The 23,829-nt window shown below is 25.8% G+C and overlaps 1 protein-coding gene across 1 annotated transcript in view; it reads left to right on the forward strand.

Annotated features, from left to right (window-relative positions):
- The window catches only part of LOC122505049 (suppressor of lurcher protein 1), a 255,048-nt gene that overhangs the window by 223,230 nt on the left and 7,989 nt on the right, over window positions 1-23,829 (forward strand). The window contains exons 8-9 of the mRNA XM_043616468.1: window positions 9,482-9,689; window positions 14,292-14,539. Of these exons, the coding sequence (XP_043472403.1) occupies window positions 9,482-9,689; window positions 14,292-14,539 (456 nt within the window). The remainder of the gene's footprint in view (window positions 1-9,481; window positions 9,690-14,291; window positions 14,540-23,829) is intronic.

Consider the following 23,829-nt stretch of genomic DNA (forward strand, 5'->3'; position numbering starts at 1 on the left):
GCGAATGAGAATATGGTGAAATTGGGATGGAGGGGGTAAGGGGAGAAAAAAAAGTCAACATGTCTACACAAACATTGTCACACGCTGGACAAAATGAAAAACGAGTTTTGAAACGTCAATTGTATGTATGAACCGCGATAGACAACGGAGTTGAGAACTTATATTGTATGTATATGGGGAGAATGGAAGGCAAGAATATGAGATTTTAATTTATCATTTATATGTTATACACGTTGTTATTATTTGAAACGAAATATAAAATTCGCTCGCGTATACACGCAGAAAACAAGAGAGTGAAACGTTGAAAATTTTAACTATCATATATACATACCATCGTGTGCTAATTAAAATTTTATACATATATCATTATTTCAAAATACCGAAATTGTGCTCTAGATATGCATACATATATTATAAATTTATAAATATATTACATTTGTTATAATTTCCGGAAAGTAGCTGTTAATTTTATGAACGAATCATTTTACGAATTCACCTGTTTACGATTTATTGATGGTATTTCTTTTATTAAGTTTGCATTTATTTATATCGTCATATTTTTTGTAATTTTTACTGTTTCATTTTTATATTTATTTATGTTTTTATATTTATTTATATTTTTTCATATGTTTTCATATTTTTACATTTTTTACATTTTTTACATTTTTACCTTTTTTTACATTATTTATAGTCAATAATTACATTTCTGACCTTAACTAAATTTACCGATATTGATTTCTACTACTGAAAATATAATATAAAGAAAATTGTTTAAGACTAAATTTTTTTATAGAATAAAAAATAAGAATTCTCGCGTTATGTCTGACTTAAATCGAGTTATACTACTAATTTTTAAATTGAATAGAATTTTTAATATTTGCATTAAAATAAAATTACTCACATATGTAGAACCTAAAACTAAAATTATTTTAGTTATTGTCTGACACACATTGACTTATACTATACTAATTGACAGAAATGTATTTTTACTTCTGAAAATAAAATTATTAACAATATGTCAATTAACTTAATTAATTTTGATTTTTGTAGTTTTGTACCACTGAAAATAATCCTTTAAAAAAATTTAAATAAATACTAAGCTTTTGCATATGAAATAAAAATCTGAAATTCTTGATGTGTATAAATTAAATTGTCTTATTTACTAATTCTGAAATTTAATAAAATTATTACTTTTTTAAGAAAACTGAATTTATGTTTCATAAAAGTAAAACAAAAATCTGAAATTTAAAAAAAAATAGTCCGACACATACTGACTTGAACTATTGATTATTATAAAATTAAATAGAATTTTTATTATTTTCATGAAAATGAATTAACTCATATAAGTGGAATAAAAATATAAAACTATTTAAAAATATTGTCCGACTTAGACTGACTTATGCTACTGATTTGCAGAAATGCATTATTTGTACTAAATGAACATAAATATCAACAAAGTAGATTCACTTAATTAATTTTAATTCTTGAAGTTAATTTTTTTGGAGCAACAATAAAAACAATGATTTGTCCGACTGTAAATGACCTGCACTACTGATTATCTGTTATTTAAGTCTAATACAGAAAATAAAATTACTAAGAAATTGGAATTAATCAAATTTTTTTTTATAGAATAAAACAAGAATCCTGGATTTGTCTGACTTTAACTTGACTTATACTACTGATTTAGATATAACATGTATATTGATATCTACTAATGAAAGTAAACTTATATCGAAATTTATATTAATAACATTTTTTTATTAAATATAATTAATAAGAAGAATTTTTACTGAAAATTAACTTTTAATAAAATTTAAATCAAAACAAATTTTTGTATATGATGAAAAAAATTTTGAGTTTTTTCTGAATAAAATTCAGTTATACAACTGATTTAGTGATATTGATTTTTCTGCTACTAAAAAAAATTTATAACAAATTTTAAAGCATTTAAAAGAAATGTAATGTATTAAATGTATTAGAGAGTTTCGAATCCTGTGCAAATATTTTTTATCTCTTCTGTTATTAACCATTTTGCTAATTAGCAATTTATGATATCGAACCTTGGAGTTGAGGTTGAAAAAATTTGTAGACAAATACTTGCTGAATATATATAACTATATAGGAATAGAATAATTTTATTTTAATAAAATAAACAGAATCAAACAATTAATAAAATAGAAAAGTATTGCTACAATTTTATTATCAACAATATTAATATAATTTACCTGGAATTATCTGAAAATAACAAAATTAAATTTTCATTATAGTATACTTGAATTATTAAATGAAATTGAAAAGCAAGTCCGAAACTAGAGACTAAGTACGTCTACAAATACATTTCAATGCGATGACAGTATTATTAATTAACCATCCGTCCCTAGGAGGATCTGATTAATCCTACGTTCTTGCACCGAAAGCTGAAACTGAAATCCGGAAATATATTAGCGTGCACTGTTTGCTATATATATTGCAATCTATATATTCCACAGTTCACAAGAATTTATAACTATGTTATTTTCTTTATAAAAAAAAAAAAATGATGGAGGAACTCAACTCTCTCGAGAGGAAAAACTTTTTCACTATATAAAATACAGACATGGAAAAAATATCTACAGAAAAAATTGATATAAATTTTTTTTCGTTGTAAAAAAATTTCAAATTCTTCAATATTAAAAAGAAGAAGATTTTCCTCTTTTTTTTGACGTATGTCATGAAACAAAAAAAAAGTTTTCCATATTTCAACTATTGTTTTAACTATAGATAGAGAGGGGAAAAATTTACATATATGCAAATTCTTTTCTCAAAAGTTCATAACTTTCCTCGAAGATTTCAGCAATTTTCCTAACTATAATTTATGTAGTCGAGTTTATCAAATCAAATACGATAAATCTTTGCGTTTTGTCTATAAAAAGTATTGGGGAAAATTTTAATCCCATTCGTTTATTAAATATTCAACGAAAATTATTAATTCAAATGTGAATTTTATAACTGAAAAAGAAATTGAAAAAAGTGAGTGAATAATCGTTGAAGATTATAAATTGATCAATTATAAGACTAATTTGTATATTTTAAAGTAGAATTAAAAATTCTTGATACGTCTGACCATAATTGACTTACACTACTAATTAGGGATTTTTTTTAGTAAAATTAACCTACTTTAATTTCAATAAATTTAAATAAATCTAGATATTTTTTATAATTAAAATTACAAACAAAAATTCTTGCTTTGTCTGACTTAATTTGTCTATTTTAAAAAAAAATTCACCATCCCCTACTCTTTCAAAAAATACTCCAAATTTAATTGATCGTAAAATTAAACCGCCAATTAAAAAAAATAACATAAACCAATAGAGCTCTGAATTTATTTCTTCATAAATCGTATTAATTCAAAAAAAAAATATATTGCTCTTTAAAGAGAGGATTAATTTGAAAAATTAAATTTTATAAATAAAAAAGATAGAGAGAGAGAGAGAGAGTGAGTGAATGAGTGAGTGAGTCGATAATAATATTTCAGTCATCAAAGAGAAGTCCAACGGAATTTTATTGCGGCAGTTTTCCGAGGAATTTACTGCTTAATGTACTGGTGAAAAATGCATTCTTTACAAATGAGCTGCTGACGTTTCGCCGTTGGACTCGTGAGAGAGAGAGAGAGAGGGAGAAGGGGCAAGGCAGAGAAGGGGGGGGGGATTTTATGGCCATGACATAGGAGGTGGAGTATACGAGTTTTACAATGCAAACGTTTCGGAGCAGCTAATGGTCTGCGGGAACGTGCACACGGGTCCTTCCTTCCTATCCTTTGCACTAATCCTGCCTTTCTCGGTATAGTGTATAGAGAGATGTGCATCTTCGTGGGGTATTTATTTGGGTTTCGCTATATACTCACGGCATTCATTTATGGGATATAGTTCGCTACTACTCCCAAATGTGAATTTTGATATCAGATTTATACGTATATATCTTGATATACATATACAAACGAATATATATAGAGAGAGAGAGAGAGCACTAGAACTCTAATACAACCCTTGGTATAGGTCAATCTTTGAAATGGAGATTCACATGTTCGTGTTTCCAATTATGAAGATAGTTATGAGTTTACGTTAACAGCTTTTACGTATATATGTATAAACTAAGATTCAGAGAAAATGCGTAAATATAAATAGTAATGAAAAATTATATTTCTCAGGAGAGAACGAGGAAAAAAGGATATTAAATTTTTAAGAACTGAAAAATAAATTTCTTCTTTGAATATTTTTTTTCAATTTGAAAATAAAATTTTTTATTAAATAATATCTTAAATTATTGAATTTAAAATTCAATAATTTTTATTATCATCATTTTTTATCATTTTTATTTAAATTTAAGTTAACCATCACTCCGAGTTAAGGTTTATACCTTAACTCGGAGTGATGGTTAACTTAAATTTTTTATAAAATAGTAAAAATAAATAATAACGAAAAGAAGTTAAATAATACAAAACTATTTATGATATTAATAATGATAATTAAAATAACAAATAAAATATAATTAACTATAATAATCTTCGTAATTCTTTTATTATGTCTGTCCATACTTTGAAGTTACTTTTTGTGTATGCTTTTGTTTTTTTGTTTTTATTTTTTCTTTAAAAAATATTGTTTGACAGATCGAAAAAATGCAGGTATTTTTTCATGATTTATAATAAAACAATATTTGAAATTAGAAAATATAACAAAAATTATTATTGACAAATAAATTGGGTTTATTATATGTATGCTTCTTTCTATAACAAATTTCGTTTGACTGATCTAAATTTTGCAAATTTTTCTCCTTTTTATTTATAAAAAATAGAAAATTGCTAATTGTTAAAAAATTATTATTTAGAAATAGAAAATAAAAATCCATTTTATGCATAATTTATATTTCTCAATAACAATATTGTTCAGAAACGCATTTTTTTTCTTTCGAAAGAGAAACATTACATATTCTATTCTATTTGTCAATTACAAATTTTAATTTGAAAATGAAATTGAAACTTTTTAAAGTTTTAGAAAATGAAGGAAAAAATGTTACTCAAAAAAATGTTCGGTTACATTTATATACAAATTTCTTTCATTGTAAAATTATTTGAAAACGTCAATAACATTTTTTTTTTAATAATTATTTAAACAATATTATTTCTCCATAAGAATTAAAAATTTCAAATTCAAATCATTTTAAATTCAATAACTTATAAGAATATTTTATAATAATTAAAGATGACCGAGTAATAAAATCATTGTTTTATAATATAAGAATATTATTACAGTAACTTTTTCAAAATTATTTCCATCGTTTCAAATCAATTATTATTTTTTACAATTTTTTAATTATTTTCTATCAAAATAATTGAATTCATTGAAAAAAATTTATTATTTATAAAAACAATTGAAAATTATTGCAAAGGAATTTATAAAAAATTTGTAAATAATTAAAATCCTCAGAAATTTTTGTTATTTATGAAAATAATTCAATGATTGCGTTCTATTTTTGGAAATTTGAAAATTATTTGAAAATAATTGAATTTTGGGGAAGAATTTTGTTATTTATAAAGATAATTGGGATTTTAATGAAATTTTTTTTGAAATTTGAAAGATAATTGAATTTTATGAAAAGAATTTTATGACTCTTGAAAATAATTGAATTTCTCCAATTATTTATAATTTTTCCAAATTTGGATTATTTTAATGTTTTCAACAAAAATAATTTTATACAAGAATTTTTTTATTTAAAATAATAATTGAGATTTTGTTGAGATTTTTTTGTAAATTTTGAACATAATTGAATTTTAATAAATAATATTTGTTTGATTCAAGGAAGAAATAATTAAATGAAACAATAAATTTTTTGAAAATTTATTGTTTCATTTAATTATTTCTTCCTTGAATCGAACAAATATTATTTATTAACAATATACGGAAGGATAAAAAATTATTTAAAATATAATTGAATTTTGTGATAAGAATTTTATTAATTTTGAAAATAATTGAATTTCTGCAATTATTTGAAAACTTCTTCAAAATTCAATTTTTTTAATGTTTTTAACTAAAATTCTTCCATAAATCCATTATTTTGAATAATTAATTAAATAAATATCGACAAATTTAACTAATTTTAGAAGATTTTGAATTATTAAAATTTTTCAAAAATCTAAGTTCATTAAAATTTCTAAGATAAAATTCAATCAACATTAAAATTATATAAAACTTTAAATTGAAACCATTTGAAATTCATTTATTTATGGAAATTGTGAAGGCAACTTTTTTAAAATTGAATTAATTTTGAAATATTTAAGTAAAATTATTCATTAAAATTCATTTATTTTATGATAGTTGCTCAAGATTTAAGTTATTTAAAAAGAAATTCTTGTCAGAAATTAAAAAAATTGAAGGTTTTGTATTAGAAGTCGTGGTAATTTTATAGTTTATAAGTCAAACAAAAAAAAAAAAAATTCAGGATTTTCTCATGAATTCTAAAAATTTAATTTTTTTCAGTACTTTTAATAAAAAATCCTGACTTTTCCCGAAATTCCCCATGTCAGAATATATGATTATTATAATTATATAATAATATTAAAATTATATATTTCAATTCATATTTTATTTTTAGAAAAAAGAATTTTAATAATAGATGTAAATGTTTTTTGGATTACTCAATTATAGTATATGATGTTTTTGTTTTTTGTTTTAAATATAATCCACTTATTTATTTCTCTTTTTTAAAAATACATTAGCTTTCTCCCGACAACGTTGGGCCTCTTCAGATGAGAATTCTAGAAAATACATATGAATTCATATAGAAATATATAAAGAATTAATTTTTCAAATAAAAAATATAATAGAAAAATTATTCTATTTAATGAAGAATGAATAATTAGATTTATGAAAAAAATCATAACATAACCTCAAAACTTACCGAAGTGGATTAATTCCTCTTCAATTTAAAAAAATATATAATTTACAAAAAACTTTATTTTTTTCCAAAAGTGCATTCTCTAGCGCGAAAATCAAATGTATAATAAAGAAATGTATAAAAAGAATTTTAATTAAAAATTTTTCCATTATATTATTTTTAAAATTGCTAATTTTAATTAAAAAAAGTGAGTAAAAAGTTAACCGCGCGAGTAAGTGCACGAATTGTTGCTAGTTAATATTAATTAATAATGTAAATTATATAATTTATTAAAATATACTACTGATTAAAATAAATAATTTTTATTTGAATCAGTATTTGAATTAAAAAATGAATTAATATTTTGAATAGAGTTTATTAGCATTAAATATTAATTAATGTTTGATAATGATACAAAAGAATTTACAGAAAAATTTTCTTTTACAAAAATAATGAATTACTTGTCTATATAAATATTTATTTTCAAAAAATAATTTTTATTAAAATCAGTATATTTCTTTCAAGTACAGAAATTATTGTTTCCATGAGAGTCAATATGATTTAAATTAATTTATTTTCTACAGGCAAATATTCGTCTGATAATAGTCAATTTGTAAAATAATTATTAATGTTTTCATCTTTAATATTTTTTTCTGTACATGATGAAATAGAATATAATTTAAAATTTATAGAAATCTCACAAATTTATAATTCATATATATAATTATATATTAAAAAATTTCCATTATTAACTGCATATATATGAAAACATCAATGCTCTTCAATAAATTATTAAAATAATTATCAATTAACAGAAACAAATTAACAACGAATTAATATAATGTATGAGAAGAGATTTTCATCGTGTGTATACTTGAACATATCAAATTTTCTATTAATGAATGTTATACATATGTATATATATATTTAGTGAGATAGATTTCAAAATATGAATTTAACATTTCGTATGAACTCATTTTGTAATGGATTTACGTAATCATTAGCCGTATTAATGATAATCACATGATTTAGCAATATCGTTGAATCAGTTTTCATGGCTCGATGAAACGAACAATTTACATTGGGCAAATATTAGCATTCCCGGAAATCAATGGAATACAAATAATATTGCTTAAAGGGTTAGTTATATTACATATATATACATTCACGTCCATGTAAATAGCCTATTATATAATTTTCTCAATTAATTAATGATAAATTATTTTACTACAATACTTACATTTTTTGGATATTAATCCATTTAGGACCAAAAGTCAAATTTTTCAATTTAAATCAAATTGCAACTTTCCTTCTTTAAATCTAAATTTTCTTGCAAATTCGGTATAAGTTAAAAAAAATTCTATATAAGAAACATTCAGTGACAACTTTTTTTCAAAAAAGCAATCTCATAAAACGAGAAACTTAAATTTGAACCTTAAAAATAGAACATTTGGGAACTAAATTGATTAACCGCTGGAAAGGAAGAAAGAAATTTTTTTCTCTTATTTTTAATTAAATGAGAATACGAATGTAATAGTGTTATTTCAAATATAAGGACTAAGAGAGTATATGAAGCGTGAATATTATAAGCGGATCAAAAGACTTTACGTAGATTTCTACAATTGTGAAAACGAGAGAGAGAGAGAGAGAGAGAGAGCTTTTGAATTTGAATAATTTTAACCAAGAGAGAGAAATGGAAAATTAATAATTTTATTCAAATTCAAATATTAACCGTTTCTCTGTCAAATCGTTATGTTAAGTAGCTTTTAATTAAATTCTATATTAACATTTATATTGTATATTAACATTAAATTTGTAATTAAAAATTTAATAAAGAGTATTTAATTTGTGAATTAATTAAAAATATTTCGTTGTGTTAAAGTAAAAATATAAATGTGTATAATGTATATTGATTTTATCTTTTAAATTCACTTCCAAACGAGTTCAAAACTATTTCAGTCCCTACGGTTTTAGTTATATATTGACATAGTTTTTGGCATTCTTTTTTTTACACATTTCCTGCATACTTCTATAATATCTGTCCGTATGAACTCATATAAAAAATAATTATTTATTGGATTTTCTGTGTCTCTTGTTATAAATTTTTATTTTTGTTTCGTGAAACGTAATAAAAAATTAATATTTGATGCACTAAATTAGCAACATTAATACCTTATTAAACCAGTTTCTCGTAATATTTTTATTGAAATTTTTTTAAATACAGTTTTTCAATACAAGAGTATTTTTTTTCGTATTTTAAATTTTTAATAAAATGAATAATTTTTTAGATATTAATTTTTATACATGTAAATTTATAATTTATAGCAAGAGGAAATGAATTGCAACTGAATATTTTATTTATGTAATAAAAATTTAATTTTAAAGAAATTAAATGAAATAAATAAAAAGAAAAAAGTAAAGAATACAAAGAAAATAAAGTATGGAATGTTAAATATTAAGAAACAGTTGACACAATAACAAAAAATTGTTACGAGAAAAAAATTTAAATATAGAATTGAAAAATGAAATTAAATAGTAATAAGTGACGTTTTGTTTTATTTTCTCTTTGCAGATTTTGGAATTACTAGTGGAAGGCAAGAATCCAATTATCCCTGTGCGTTTGTTTTTAGCAGTAATGACACAAAAAATGGAACCTTCGCGTCACCAAATTACCCCGGATTTTATCCGAGAAATACAGAGTGCCATTATTTTTTTAATGGACAACCGAATGAGAGAGTTCACCTCCATTTTCACTTCTTCGACGTTGAAGGAGTTTTACCGTGAGTGACCTAGATTTCATTATTATAATTTTTTTTTCAAAAACCCACCACAATTTTTTTTTTTTTTTTTTTATTTTTCATAACACATATTTTCTTTCTCATAATAAATACACAAAATTTTTTATTCTCAGTTTTTTCAGATTACATTTAGTTTTTTTCCTTTTTGCTTTAATATCATCCCCTTTTTATACAGAATAAATTTTGTAAAATTCGAAAACAAAAAATTTCATAGCTTGATAATTGTATTTGATAATTTTCTTTAATTACATTCACACCCTTATATTTAATATAGAAAAAGCAAAAAATAAATTAAAGCTTAATTAAATTAAAGAGTAAACTAAAGTTTAATCTTTTTTTCTTCTTTCTAATTTCCTCTTCTTTGATATTATTGGAAAAAAGTAATTAGGTTAAAAAAAATTACAAAGTAAAGTGAAAAGATGAAATTGAATTTAAAAGAATGAAAAAAAAAATGTTGGCAATAAATCAATTATGATTAATAATTTAGAAGTGGAGGAGATGAATTAGGAGAGCAATGAATTTAAAAGAACTCGTTTATCTTGGACAACATTTTTTATGTTTACTTATTTAATTAAGAAAATGAGGTAGAGAGAGAAAAAAAAAGGTCGAAGAACGAGGAGAATTTCAACTTCCAATGACAAATTTATAATTCAGACTCAATTTCAGAACACGGCTAGTGAGTGTGTTCAGTTTCCTTATGCAAAAAAGAGTTGACCCCCGAAGCACTTTAGACTCTCTGCTAATTAAACTTTAACACACTGACATTGATAATTCTATCGAGAATTAACCAAAACTTTCTTAATTGCTTTTCAAACGAGATTCTAAATAACGCAAAAAAATCATACAAAGAAATAATTTTGTTGCAATTTATTTGAAATTAATATTAACTTTTCATCAATATAAGTTTATAGAATTAGTTCAAGAAATATATCTATTCTAATAAAATTGATTTTCAAAATAATGTTTGCCGTAAAATATTCCATTGGAATATTTACCAAAGAAAAAATAAGTTTTTCAAACTGTTTTCAACTTTACGATTTCTTTTTAAAATTTTAATCTTCAATCTTTTCTTCAAGAATTAGTAACTTGACCCAGGAGCAGTAAATGAAAAAAGTTGTTCGTTTAACTTTTTCCTCGGTCATATATATGTATATTAAATGTAAAAATAAAAGAAATTATCCATTTGATGAGGATAAAATGGAAATTTTAAGTATATGAAGTTGAGATTATAAAAGTGTGGAAAAAGAGAGGAAAAGACTAATAAAAAAAGGGCAAATATTTATATTGACTCAATACTTATACTTTTTTAATAACAATTCCCGAAACTGACTTGTACTACTGGCGGACTAAAGTTGACTTCTACTACTGAAAATAAAATTACAGTAAAGTTAAACAAATTAAATTTTTTTTCCATGGACAAAAAAAGAATACGTGCTACGTCTGACCAAAATTGACTTGTACTACTGATGGTCTGTTCTTTATTTCTACCACTGAAAAAAAATTATGAAAGTTAAGACAAAAACTAAATTTTATTTAATAGACTAAAAAAGAATACGTGTTGTGTCTGACCAAAATTGACTTGTACTACTGACACTGCTGAATCTTTAAAATAAGTATAAAAACAAACTAAATTTTATTACTAGTTAGAAATAACAGAATTTTTAATGAAATTGAAGAAGAAACATTTCGTCTGACCAAAATTGACTTGTACTACTGAAGGTCTAAAGCTTATTTCTACTATTGAAAATAATATTCTAAAAGAACTGAAGAATTATAAAAACAAACTAAATTTTACTTACTATTTAAAAAGAACAGAATTTTTAATGAAATAGATAAAGAATCGTTTCGTCTGACCAAAATTGACTTGTACTACTGAAGATCTGAAACTTACTTTTACTGCGGACAATAAAATTATTTAAAAAAGTCAAGATAAACTAAATTGTTTTTAATGGACATAGAAAAAATGTGTATTGTGTCTGACCAAAATTGACTTGTACTACTGAAGGTCTAAAGCTTATTTCTACTATTGAAAATAATATTCTAAAAGAACTGAAGAATTATAAAAACAAACTAAATTTTACTTACTGTTTAAAAATAACAGAATTTTTAATGAAATAGATAAAGAATCGTTTCGTCTGACCAAAATTGACTTGTACTACTGAAGATCTGAAACTTCTACTGCGGACAATAAAATTATTAAAAAAGGCAAGATAAACTAAATTGTTTTTAATGGACATAGAAAAAATGTGTATTGTGTCTGACCAAAATTGACTTGTACTACTGAAGGTCTGAAGTTTACTTCTACTACTGAAAATAAAGTTATTTAAAAAAGTTAAGATCCTACATTTTTTTAATAGATAAAAAAGAATGCATGTTGCGTCTGACCAAAATTGACTTGTACTACTAAAGGTTTGAAGTTTATTTCTACTACTGAAAATAAAATTTTTAATATTTGAAACAAACCAAATTTTTTAATAGATTAAAAAAAGGAAAATATGATCTGTCTGATCAAAATTGACATGTACTACTAATTGACTAAAATTCACTTTCACAAAACAGTAGGTATATTATAAAAGGAGTAAAAACAAATTTTCATATTAGCCAAAAATAACAAAATTTCTATTTTTTCTAATAATGTACTTATTATACTAACTTGAAATTTATTTTCAAAAAGCTGATAGGATTAAAATTTTAAATTTATGTATTAAAAGCACGTTTTAATGTTTTCTTTAAAACCATTAATAGATTTAAAGTCACATTGAGAATTCGTGTTACCATTCTCTGATCGTTACTAAAACCAAATGGATGTGAAGATGTGCCCCCTATAAACCGAGTAAATAGTACCATTGGAATGTTCGAGACGCAGAATTGTTGCTAGTGATTCGGGAATTCTGTGATTACTGGCGAAGGTGTGCCAAGTGTTCAAACGTGTGCTTACGTATATATAGCCTATATGTACATACCTACTACCTTTTGATGGTATTATACGCACCGAATTCAATCCAAGATTGAATTACACTTATCGAACTATCACACCATATCAGGGATCTTGATTTATCGTCTCTATTCACACGACAAAAAAAAATAGAAAATTTTCCTTTTTGTGAAATTAATAGAAACTTTTTTTTTTAAAAGATGGACAGAAATTTTTTAAAAGTGGTCTAACTAAAATTGACTTTTACTACTAATACAAAAATTAGAGAAAATATAAATGATAGTTATTAAAAAAATACTTCTTTCATTGTTAATAATCAGTGTGAGTACTTAAGGATAAAGTGTCTGACCAAAAGTGACTTGTACTACTGATTCCCAAAAAATAATTTCTACTACTGAAAACAAATTATTTATTTATTTATTTAGTAAATGTATACGGGCTTACAAAAAAATGCCCTTTTAAATAATAAACTGGTTTTTTAAAAAATTAGTTTTTTTATGAAACAATAACAAGAAATTTTAATTAAGGAAGATTTCGACTATATCAGCAATTAGTGACATCTATTAGACGTCAATTGAACTCTTTGGTTTAGAGTCAGGTGTTATTCTTAAGATAATTATTCCGATATGGTTGTCGGTAAATAATTATATTTTTGAATTTAATTTTTGATCTGAAAAAATAAGCTGCGTGAACGACTGCACTGTGCATCTGTGAGGACTCGAACCCCAGTTAATAGCTGCCTTTCGCGGGACTAACGCCTACCAATGCACCATGCCAACACAGCCTGGACGTTCACGTTTCTTATAATCTCAGATCAAGCCCATACACTAGTCGAAGAGCTGTATAGTTAATGTAGGAAATTATTTGCTGATTGAGAATTTTTAATTAAGGAAGATTTCGACTATATCAGCAATTAGTGACATCTATTAGACGTCAATTGAACTCTTTGGTTTAGAGTCAGGTGTTATTCTTAAGATAATTATTCCGATATGGTTGTCGGTAAATAATTATATTTTTGAATTTAATTATTTACCGACAACCATATCGGAATAATTATCTTAAGAATAACACCTGACTCTAAACCAAAGAGTTCAATTGACGTCTAATAGATGTCACTAATTGCTGATATAGTCGAAATCTTCCTTAATTAAAAATTCTCAATCAGCAAATAATTTCCTACATTAAATAACAAGAAATCTCATTTTGACTAACTGAATGTGACTTTTACTACTGATTGACAAATACTAACTAATAATGTCGACTGTAAAACATATTTACAAAAAAAAAAAACAAACAAATAATTATTGTCAGAACAAAAAGAAACTATTCTCTTCATAATATAAGAAAGAATTTTCCCTTTTTAATACAAAAAAGAACTATTTTATTATTTATAACAAAAAAATTAATTTTCAAAACATTTCATTGATATTATTTTTACAGAATACATAAAAATTTTCTCTATACAATATTGAACTTTTAAAGAAGAAAAAGAAAACTATAACAAGCAGAATTATTACAGAAAATTCATCTTGATTTATTAAAAAAAGAAATAGGAAAAAAAAGAATTTTTATATCTCTTTGTATCTATATATATATATATATATATAGAAAGAGAGAAAAATTGAATTAAAAAAGTTTTCAATTTTCAGATGCGACTCTGTCACTGCGAGTGACTATGTCGAGTTTTCCAATTATATAACGAAGGACCGGAAGTACTCACGGCATTGTGGTCAACTGAAGGAGTTCGACATCGAGAGCGACCGGAAGTTCTTTCGAGTTACGTTCAAAAGTAATGACAGGCTGGATGGTACAGGGTTTAACGCTAGTTACGTATTCTTCGACGAAGGAGAAAATTATACGATGAAAACGCCAGTAAACGTCGCATCAACGTGGAATGGTGAGTAATAACAATATAATAATGAGAAACTAAAACAATTTTCATTATTTATTTTATTCTATTATTTCTGACTATATCAAAACGATAACTAAATTATTATTTTAATTAAAACACTACTACTACTACTACTATTTTTATTCTTATTCTAATTCTTATTCCTATTAGGTATTATTATTATTATTATTATTATTATTATTATTTTTTTTTTTTTTTTGTAGTCGGAAGTGGAAAATCTGTGAATTCAGATACCTGGGTAATGAATTCCAGGTTATGTGGGGATGACCGCTCTTGTTCTGGTCGACCCACTAAAAACCACTCCCGTCTTAATTTGGACTATTCTTCAACCCACGGAACTACCTATTGGCTTTTAACTTCGTGAAGTGAAGGTCCCATTATGTCGCTTACGCGACTCTTCCGTGCCGCTCTTGTTCTGGCCTTATTTCCTCCTTGTCCTTGACAGAGTCTTCTTTGCCTCCTCGAGGGCAGTTCTGAAGACTCTGCATCTCCCTGATCCAGCGACATGTTGGATGTTTTCCTTTTCGCTGAATTTCGCCTTGCATAAGAAGCAGCATGGGCTCTTCTTACAATCTGCTGCCTTATGGCCGGCTTCTCCGCACTTGAAGCACGCAGCCGACCTATCTACCGCTTGGCAATCTCTGCCTATATGGCCATAGTCAAGGCACCTGTGACACCTTGTGACCATAACTCTCCTACTAATTTTGCAGGACACAAAACCGATTTTAATGTGCCCTATCTTCTCCAGCTTGTTAGCGTCCTCTTGGGAGGTGACCACGACAGCGAGCTTAATACCTCGCTTATTTGGTCCGAGGACCGTCACCTTCCTGCTTCCTGCTGGCACCGTAGATAGTTTGTCCAGGGCTTCTTTGACATCCTCCTGTTCGGTAAGGGTGTCCATGTCGCGGATCTCCAGCACAGTCTGCCGATCCGCCATCTGCACCTTACCTAGATCGCCGATCACCTTTGTCACCTCTTCGGTGAACAACTTCTTGTTCGAAGACCCCCCAATTTTAATGAGGAGGTCTCCCTTTTTAGTGGGTACAGCTCCCACAACCCTTGTCTGGCTGGCCTCCAAGTCAGCCTCTTTTCGAACCTTCGCTAGCACTTCGGCAAAGGTAGATCCTTCAGCCACTTTGACGACCATTGTGGCTCTTCCCTTCTTATCTGAATTTGGCTTTGGTGCCGTTTTCATCTCCTTGCCTTTGGACCTTTTAGAAGGTCCCTCCTCCCTTTTCCTTTTTGGATCCTTCGCAAGCTCAGGATCACTTCTCTTTCGTTTCTGAGCATCCAAGACAACGTTTCTCAACATGATCGCGTTACAACGATCTCGTCTAACTCTACGATCCTGTCTGGCCTCTTCCGACCAAGTCAATCCCTGGTAGAGATTCTCATCCTTTTTCGTAGCTGCTGCGTGCTTCTCCTTGATCTCCTGTATGAGCGATTTCATGCCTTTGAGTCCATCCTTGATTGTCATATTGACATTTTTTTGGACCTCGCAGGACTTCATCATCTTGTTAACCGCTTCCTCCATTGCTAGAATGCATGTTGCCTCTTCCTCTCGCAGCTTAATACATTCATCTCGATCTTGGTTGCAGCTTGCAATGTCCTTTGCCGAAGCATTACTGAAGACAGAAATGCCACTGACCTGGCTTGTCACGCTGCTTGTACTTCCTCTTCTTTCTACCCTATCCACGATGATCTGTGGAACTCCCAACGCGTTGTTGCCCTCCTGCATCCATGGGCCACTGGCCACCGCCCTCACGCTCGAAAGCGCTTGACGATCGGAACCAGTGAGGGATTTAGCCAAAGCATTACCCCGCAGGTACTCCTCGGTTTTACAATCGCTCATACTTAATGTTTGTCCCGTATCGAGGGAACGATCGAGCCTAAACAGGGTACTACCATCTGGCCAAGATGGGCCCTGAACCGCCTCCGTTAGTTACATAGACGTTATAGCATTGCCGGAGCATTGATGCGACGTCTATGATATCCAAGGGCACGTGAACATTTATGTTCGGACGTGGAGGTCGATGTGTCTCTCCAAGATAGCAGGAAGTTTCCGCAAAGGGAGTGCATCCTGGTATCTCTTCACAGAGTTTACCCTCATTATTATTATTATTATTATTATTATTATTATTATTATTATTATTATTATTATTATTATTATTATTATTATTATTATAAATAATATTTATTAGCAGAATTGTTATAAATACGTGGCATTTTATACTTTACTTTTTCTTAAGTGGAAAATGAATTAAAATTAAAAGTTATAAATTAATAAATAATATATATACTTAATTGAAAATAACTAGAAATTGAGGAAATATGAAAATATAATTTAATAGAAAATGAGAATAATTATTATATTTTCAAGATAAATTGATATTCGATGTCAGAAATGAGGAATATTATGTAAATAGAATAAAATGAATACGATGTTAAAGCAAATTTCATCTATCATTGTCAATTGATAGTAATTATCACTTTATAAATAATTATTTCTGCACCAAGGAGTTTGTCAAATAATAAGTCATCTCGTTAATATAATTTAATTTACATCATTAAATAATAATTACCTGTTACTGCTAAAATTCACATGTTTTAATAATCGACCAAATTAATGACAACAATTACAATAATAATTAACTAAGCAATTAAAAATTAGTATTTCCTTATTAAAGAGAATTTAAAACAATTTTTATATAAAGCAAAATAGAAATAAACGGAAGTAAAGAAATATTCCAATTTTCAATTCAAAAGATCATTCATGAATTACTGATTTTGATAAATTAATTATTAATATATATTAGTTGATGTTAAATTAATTATTATATTAATTAAAATTTAATTAATTAATATACTTTTATAATAGAAAATTATCTACTGTCTTCAAAAATTTAATATTCTATAGATAATAATAAAAAAAATTTTTTAAATGAATTTTCTGTAAACAAATTACGAAAATACAAAAATTGTAATTTATTGTCTGTCTTAACTTTACTTTTACTACTGGAAACAAAGTTACAGGATTTTAATTTCAATTTCAAAATATAATAAACTATAGTCAATTTTAATGTGTTGACCGACTAAAATTAACTTGAATGTTAATTCATTGTCGAACTAAAATTGATTTATACAACTAAAACTGAAATTTAAATATTCTGGACTGTTATTTAAAAATTTACTCATCTTATTTGTAATAAAAATTCAATGAATTTTTTTAATTCTTGCCTGACTCAGACTAATCTGCACTACTGGTTCTGAAATTATGAGAAATTCAACTGGTAATTTTATTTAAAAAATTTCTTTCTGTTAATAAACAGTAGAACTATTTTAAATGTCCGTCTGACTAAAACTAACTTGTACTACTAAAACTAAAGTTAGAATCACAGTGACTATTTTTTATTAAAAAAAAAATTTATTTTTTTAAATTTACGTACTTTATCGGTATATAGTGGAAATTAAAAGAATTAAAAAATTTTGTCGCACGCAGACTGACCTTCACTACTGATACTCAAATTACAAAAATTCTAACCTGTTATTCCCGTGTAGAAATTGCCATGTTATGGCCTACACAATGATCATAAGATCTGCCCCCGATTTAGGCCATGGTTAAATTTCTACACGGGTTATATTAAAAAATTTACTTTCTCTACTTTCAATGTACATTTGAACTATTTTAACTTGTCTGACTAAAATTAAAGGATTAAAATTAAATTCTTACTTAAAATTGACCCGTTCTACTGAAATTGGAGTGAGAAATATTTTAACTGTTAATTAAATTAATTAAAAACTATTAATAATACAACTGACTAATACAAACAAATATAATAATAATTAAGTAAGCAATTAAGGAAATAAGAAATTGTAAAATACATTTCATTATTAGAAAATAAAAACAGTAGGTGAATTTTTAATTTTTTAATATAAAAAATAATTCTTAAATTAATCTATTTATTAACTTAATTAATACTGATTTAATTACAGAATTTATTTTATTATGGAAATTCTTACAGTGAAAGATATTTTGAAAATATATTCTCTATTAATAAAAGATATATCCCGATTTCATATTCTCACGTCAAAATATAGAAGTCAAAGATTATACTCTTAAATTTAAAATATCCTATATATTCGGCATAAATATTTGAACATTGATATACTATTTTTCGAAAACGAACCAATAAAATATTTAAGAAAGAAGTTTTCCTCCATAAAATTGTACAATTCAGTGTAAGTTAGTGTGTATGTGTGTGTGTGTGTAAGCGAACCCATACATTTTCACTTTGTAAGAATTGAATCTCGAAGGATTTCTTGGGGGGGGCCAGGGATGGGGAGGAGAAGGGGAAAAATCCATCCGCCTTCTTGCTGAGCAAAAGTAGAAAAATCAGTGTGACGGATGAGTTTAATAAAGTCCGACCTATTGATCGTGGTCATAAATGAAATCCAATGTACGAATCAAAACTTATCATTCAACCATCTCTTTCTAAGGTACGATATATATATTGTACATTCGATAATATATATAAGGGTAGAGGGGGGAGGGGTTGGAAAAAAAAATGATAAAGAGGATAAAATGGCGGAAAGTAGAAAAGAGGCATCTATATAATAAAAACGAAGAAAACTATATTCCAAGCTTCTGGCTCACGTCTTTCAAAGATATTGAAAGAGTAAATCGACAGACCATTGCTACTGTACCCCTTCTTCTTCTTCTTCTTCTTCTTCTTCTACTGCTACTACTACTACTTTTTCTTTACTCCCTTTTTTTCCTTATCTCATCTCGGGACTTTTACCATTTATTACTCAGATTTCATTCCCAATATTAAATGATTAAATCAACCACCAGCTAAAAATTTTATCACCTAAAGTCAATCATACGAACGTGGGGAATGGTGAATGAAAATCGAATCAAGGGAGAAGTAGAATTTTCAATTTTTTTCTTCTTTTGAAAAAATGTACCTTATCAGGGGAAAATAAAAAGTGTTTTGTCTGACCGAAACTATATTGTACTACTGATTAACATTGATTGTAAAAACAAACATTTTTTTGAGACGAAAGAAAAGTTTTTTGTAACTAAAAATTTACTTGCACTACTGATTAACTAAAACTGCTTTCTACTATTGAAAAGAAAATTATTAAAAACTTTAGAACGCACGATATAATTTTTAAGGTACGAAAAAAATCAAAAATGGTTTGTCTGACCGAAGCTGACTTGTACTACTTAAATAAAATTATTTTATTTTCAACTTTAACCATTGAAAGCAAAATTATAAAAAAAGTTTCTAAAAAATTCTAATCAAGCTTCTTTATATGAGGTTTATCCGACCGAAGCTGACTTGTACTACTGAAAAAAATTATATGTTATTTTCGAATTTCGCTATTTACTTAAAAATAAAATTATAAAAAATTTATTACAAAAACAAACTTTCTAGTTTCCTTATTAGTCAAAAATAAAAAAATACTTTGTCTGGCCGAAACTAAATTATACTACTGATTAACTCACAATGAATATTGTATTACTGAAAAAAAATTCTATCATTCTTAAAACGAACCAAATAATTTTTATCAATCGAAAATAATATAAAATGGTTCGTCTGACCAAAGCTGACCTGTACTACTGAAAAGAGAATATTTTTTGTCGAATTTTACTATTAAAATTGAAAATAAAATTATAAAAAAGTTATTACTAAAAAAACTTTCTAGTTTCTAGGCACAACACTTTGTCTGACCAAAATTAAATTGTACTACTGATTGACTGACATTGATCGTTACTACTAAAATTTAAAAGTACAAAAAAGTGAAAAAAACAGAAAATAAAAATTATTAAAAACTTAGAACGAATGATATAATTTTTAAAGTCTAAAAATGGTGTCTGACCGAAACTATACTGTACTACTTATTGACAGACACTGATTGTCACTAGTGATTCTAAAACTATAAAGAATAAAAATAATCAATATTTTTGAGAGACAAAAGGCAAAGTTTCGTCTGACTAGAAATTGACTTGCACTACTAAATAACTGTAACTGTTTTGTACTATTGAAAATAAAATTGTAAAAAACGCAGAACAAAATAAACAATTTTTTAATAGTAAAAAATAATAAGAAATGGTTTGTCTGACCAAAACGAAATGTTACTACTGAATTGAATTATAGGAAAGTAGAAATAAACACTTTTTTAAATTTTTAAATAAAAAAAATATATTTTTTAGAGCCATTGTTAGTAGTATAAGTTTACCAATGATCAGACTTATTGCTCTGATGTCAGTAGTAAATACAAGGTTTAGTCAGACAGATTATTTAAAAATAGTTTTTCACTATAATCTAAATTCTGCTATTCTAGTAGTAAATAATTGATTTTAGACAGATGCTTTTCTATAAATTTCCTTTAAGTAGTAAATTAAAAAACAAATAAAATTAATAATAACATAATAATAATAATCTAAAATAAATATTTTTACGACAGATTTTTTCACTTTTTATCGACGTTAGCTAAAAATACTACAAGTCTAAAAAAACTTTTTATTTTTATTTTGACTCTTGTTTAAGTGGTAATTTATTTTAGTATATTTAAGTAGTACTATACAGTTTTAGTCAGACATGGTTCTTTCAATATTTTTTTATAATTTGCTTGTACACTTCATTCATTTTTCTGGATTTATCTCTATATTTTTTTGGTATTATTATTCCTAAAATTGTCGATAATTTTACAAAGGAAAATCTAATTTTTTCTTTTTTGTTTATTTATAGTTAAAATCCATTTAATTATTAAAAAATGAATACGTAAAAAATTCTAGTAATGTTTTTTTCGATGAAAGAGGAAATATTCTAATTTTTAAATTACCATTCCTTAAAGAAAAAGTAATAATCATTTGGAAAATGGGATCACTACTAAAACGAGGACAATTCCATAGTAACATTGATAGACTGTAATGAGACTTTATAAAGTGTAAAATGGTTCAAATCCAGCAGGTGGAGCTAATATCTCTTCTTGCTGATGAGGTGTTACAAATTATGTGACTACATTCCATTTTATAACTATATATACACGTGTCTATATATATAGTATAAACTCGAGATGCCGCACAGCTGTTCAAATACAGAAATACGGGTATATAATGTCTATGCTTTCAAGTTGGAAAATAAAAGAAAAAAGAAATTTAATCGAATTTCGATCCCAGAAAGAAAGGGGTTAATATTCTCAATAAGCGTGAGAGTCTCTTTTTTTTCAACTATTTTATACGCTTCACTATCAGCAAATAAATTAAGAGAGCGTTGCTCCATTTTACATCATTCTTCAAAAATCAAATTGCACTCGTATAACGAAGCGTTTTTTATTTTCGATTTTTTTTTCTTTTTTACTTTTTTCATTTTTTAACGAAACAAGCAAGCTGGGTTTGCATTTACTCAATTTTTACTGCTCTTGTCACGTTATTCAACATGTTCTTAATAGAGGAGTAACTGTGCTGATAGAATTCATCATGCAATACACGAGGATTTCAATCGGAAGTTAGATATTTCTATTTTTGTCGTGAAACAAAAAAATTACAGTTGCTAAAAAGTATTGTTCTTTTTGGTGGATGGGGGATGAGGTGAGAATTCGAAAAAAACCAATTTTGATTTAATGAAATGAAATTTTTTAATTGAAGTGAAAAATTGGGCTTTATTGTTATAACGAGTGTCAATGAAGGAAAAATGTTGATTTAATTTTATTACAAGGGCATTTTTCTATTAGAAGTGTAAAAGATTTTTTTTATTGTTTTTTTTAATTTCTAATTTTTCAATTTTTAAAAAATTTTAATTTATCAATTTAATTTTTCAAAAATTTTCTTTAATTGTCTGTTGACAATTTATTTAATTTTTCTTATTTTAGTACTTAAGTAGAAGCAGACATTTTTCGTCAGACAAAGAAAAAAAAATCGAAAATTCTTATAATTTTCGATACTTATTAGTAGTTAGTAGTAAAGTCATTTTAAGTCAGACAACAAAATGATAATTTTTTGTAGTTGTGACTTAAATAGTAATAGAAAATTTTATTAGGCAAAAAGAGGAAAATTAAAATAAAATTCATTATTCATAATACAAATTCATAATTTTCAGAAAAGTTTTAAACTTCTTTCCTTTTTGAAATTGAAAAAAAAATCAAAATACAATTCCAAGTTTATCCATAAAATTTAATTAGTTTTAGAAAACTTATTTAGGTACATTTTTCTCAAAAAGCACAATTATTTTTAAAAAATTGTAATAAAGTTCAATTATTATCTAAAAATTTATACTAAAAATTGTCATCTACATCTGCTATTTTTTAATAATTTTCTGAATATTGAAAATTCTTAGAGCATTGAAATATTCAAAAAAAAAATTCCTTTAAAGTACAATTTTAAATTCAATTCTTTTTAATTCTATTTTGAAACTTTCTGAAAAACAGAATCTTTGATAATTTCGATATTTTAATGTTTCTAAAAATTCTTAATAATTTTTTCTACTAATAACCCTTGCAAAATTCAATTATTTTCATAATTTTTCATTAAAATTGTTCTGTAAAATCAATTATTTTGAATAATTTACAGAAAATTCTTCGTCAATTCAATTGTTTAAATAAAAAATTCAATTTTTTTAAATTTGCAGACTGTATATCTTCATGGTTTTTTAAAAACTTTTTTAAAACTTTTATAGTGAAAAATAAAATTCTTTAATTTTTATTTTATTTTGCAAAGTTTAAACAAATCTTTATTTGTATAATTTCTAGAAATTTAATACATTTTTACTGCTTTCGGTAAAATTCCCCAATTTTTCTGACCTGTAACAAGTCTCTTATTTTCGAAACTAGAAAATTTATATAAATGCGAAAAAATTCTATATCACAAAAATTAATTTTGCAAGAAAAATTAATTTTTTTGAATTAAAAATTTTAATTTTATATAATTAATGTTAAATAATAGTTTCACTTAAGTAGTAATAGACAATTTTAGTCAGACAATGAGGCAAATTATTATTATTATTATTATTTCTATCCTACACTGTAAAAAAAGGGAGTTAAATTTTAACTCCCCAGGGGATTCTATAAAAGTCGCACCCATTGGGGAGTTAATGCCAGGGGAGTTAAATAGAGTTAAAACTTCACACCCAAATTCTAACTCCAGAAGGAAAAAATAACTCGCGCGGGTGTTGAATGAAGGGAGTTAGAAATTAACTCTCTTTTGGAGTTGATTTTTAACTCGAAAAATTTCACTCCTAACTCCCGAGTCCGTTAACTCCCTAAATTTTTTA

This window comes from Leptopilina heterotoma, unplaced genomic scaffold (genome assembly GCF_015476425.1).
Source record: "Leptopilina heterotoma isolate Lh14 unplaced genomic scaffold, ASM1547642v1 Lhet_337, whole genome shotgun sequence".
Classification (NCBI taxonomy): Eukaryota; Metazoa; Arthropoda; class Insecta; order Hymenoptera; family Figitidae; genus Leptopilina; species Leptopilina heterotoma.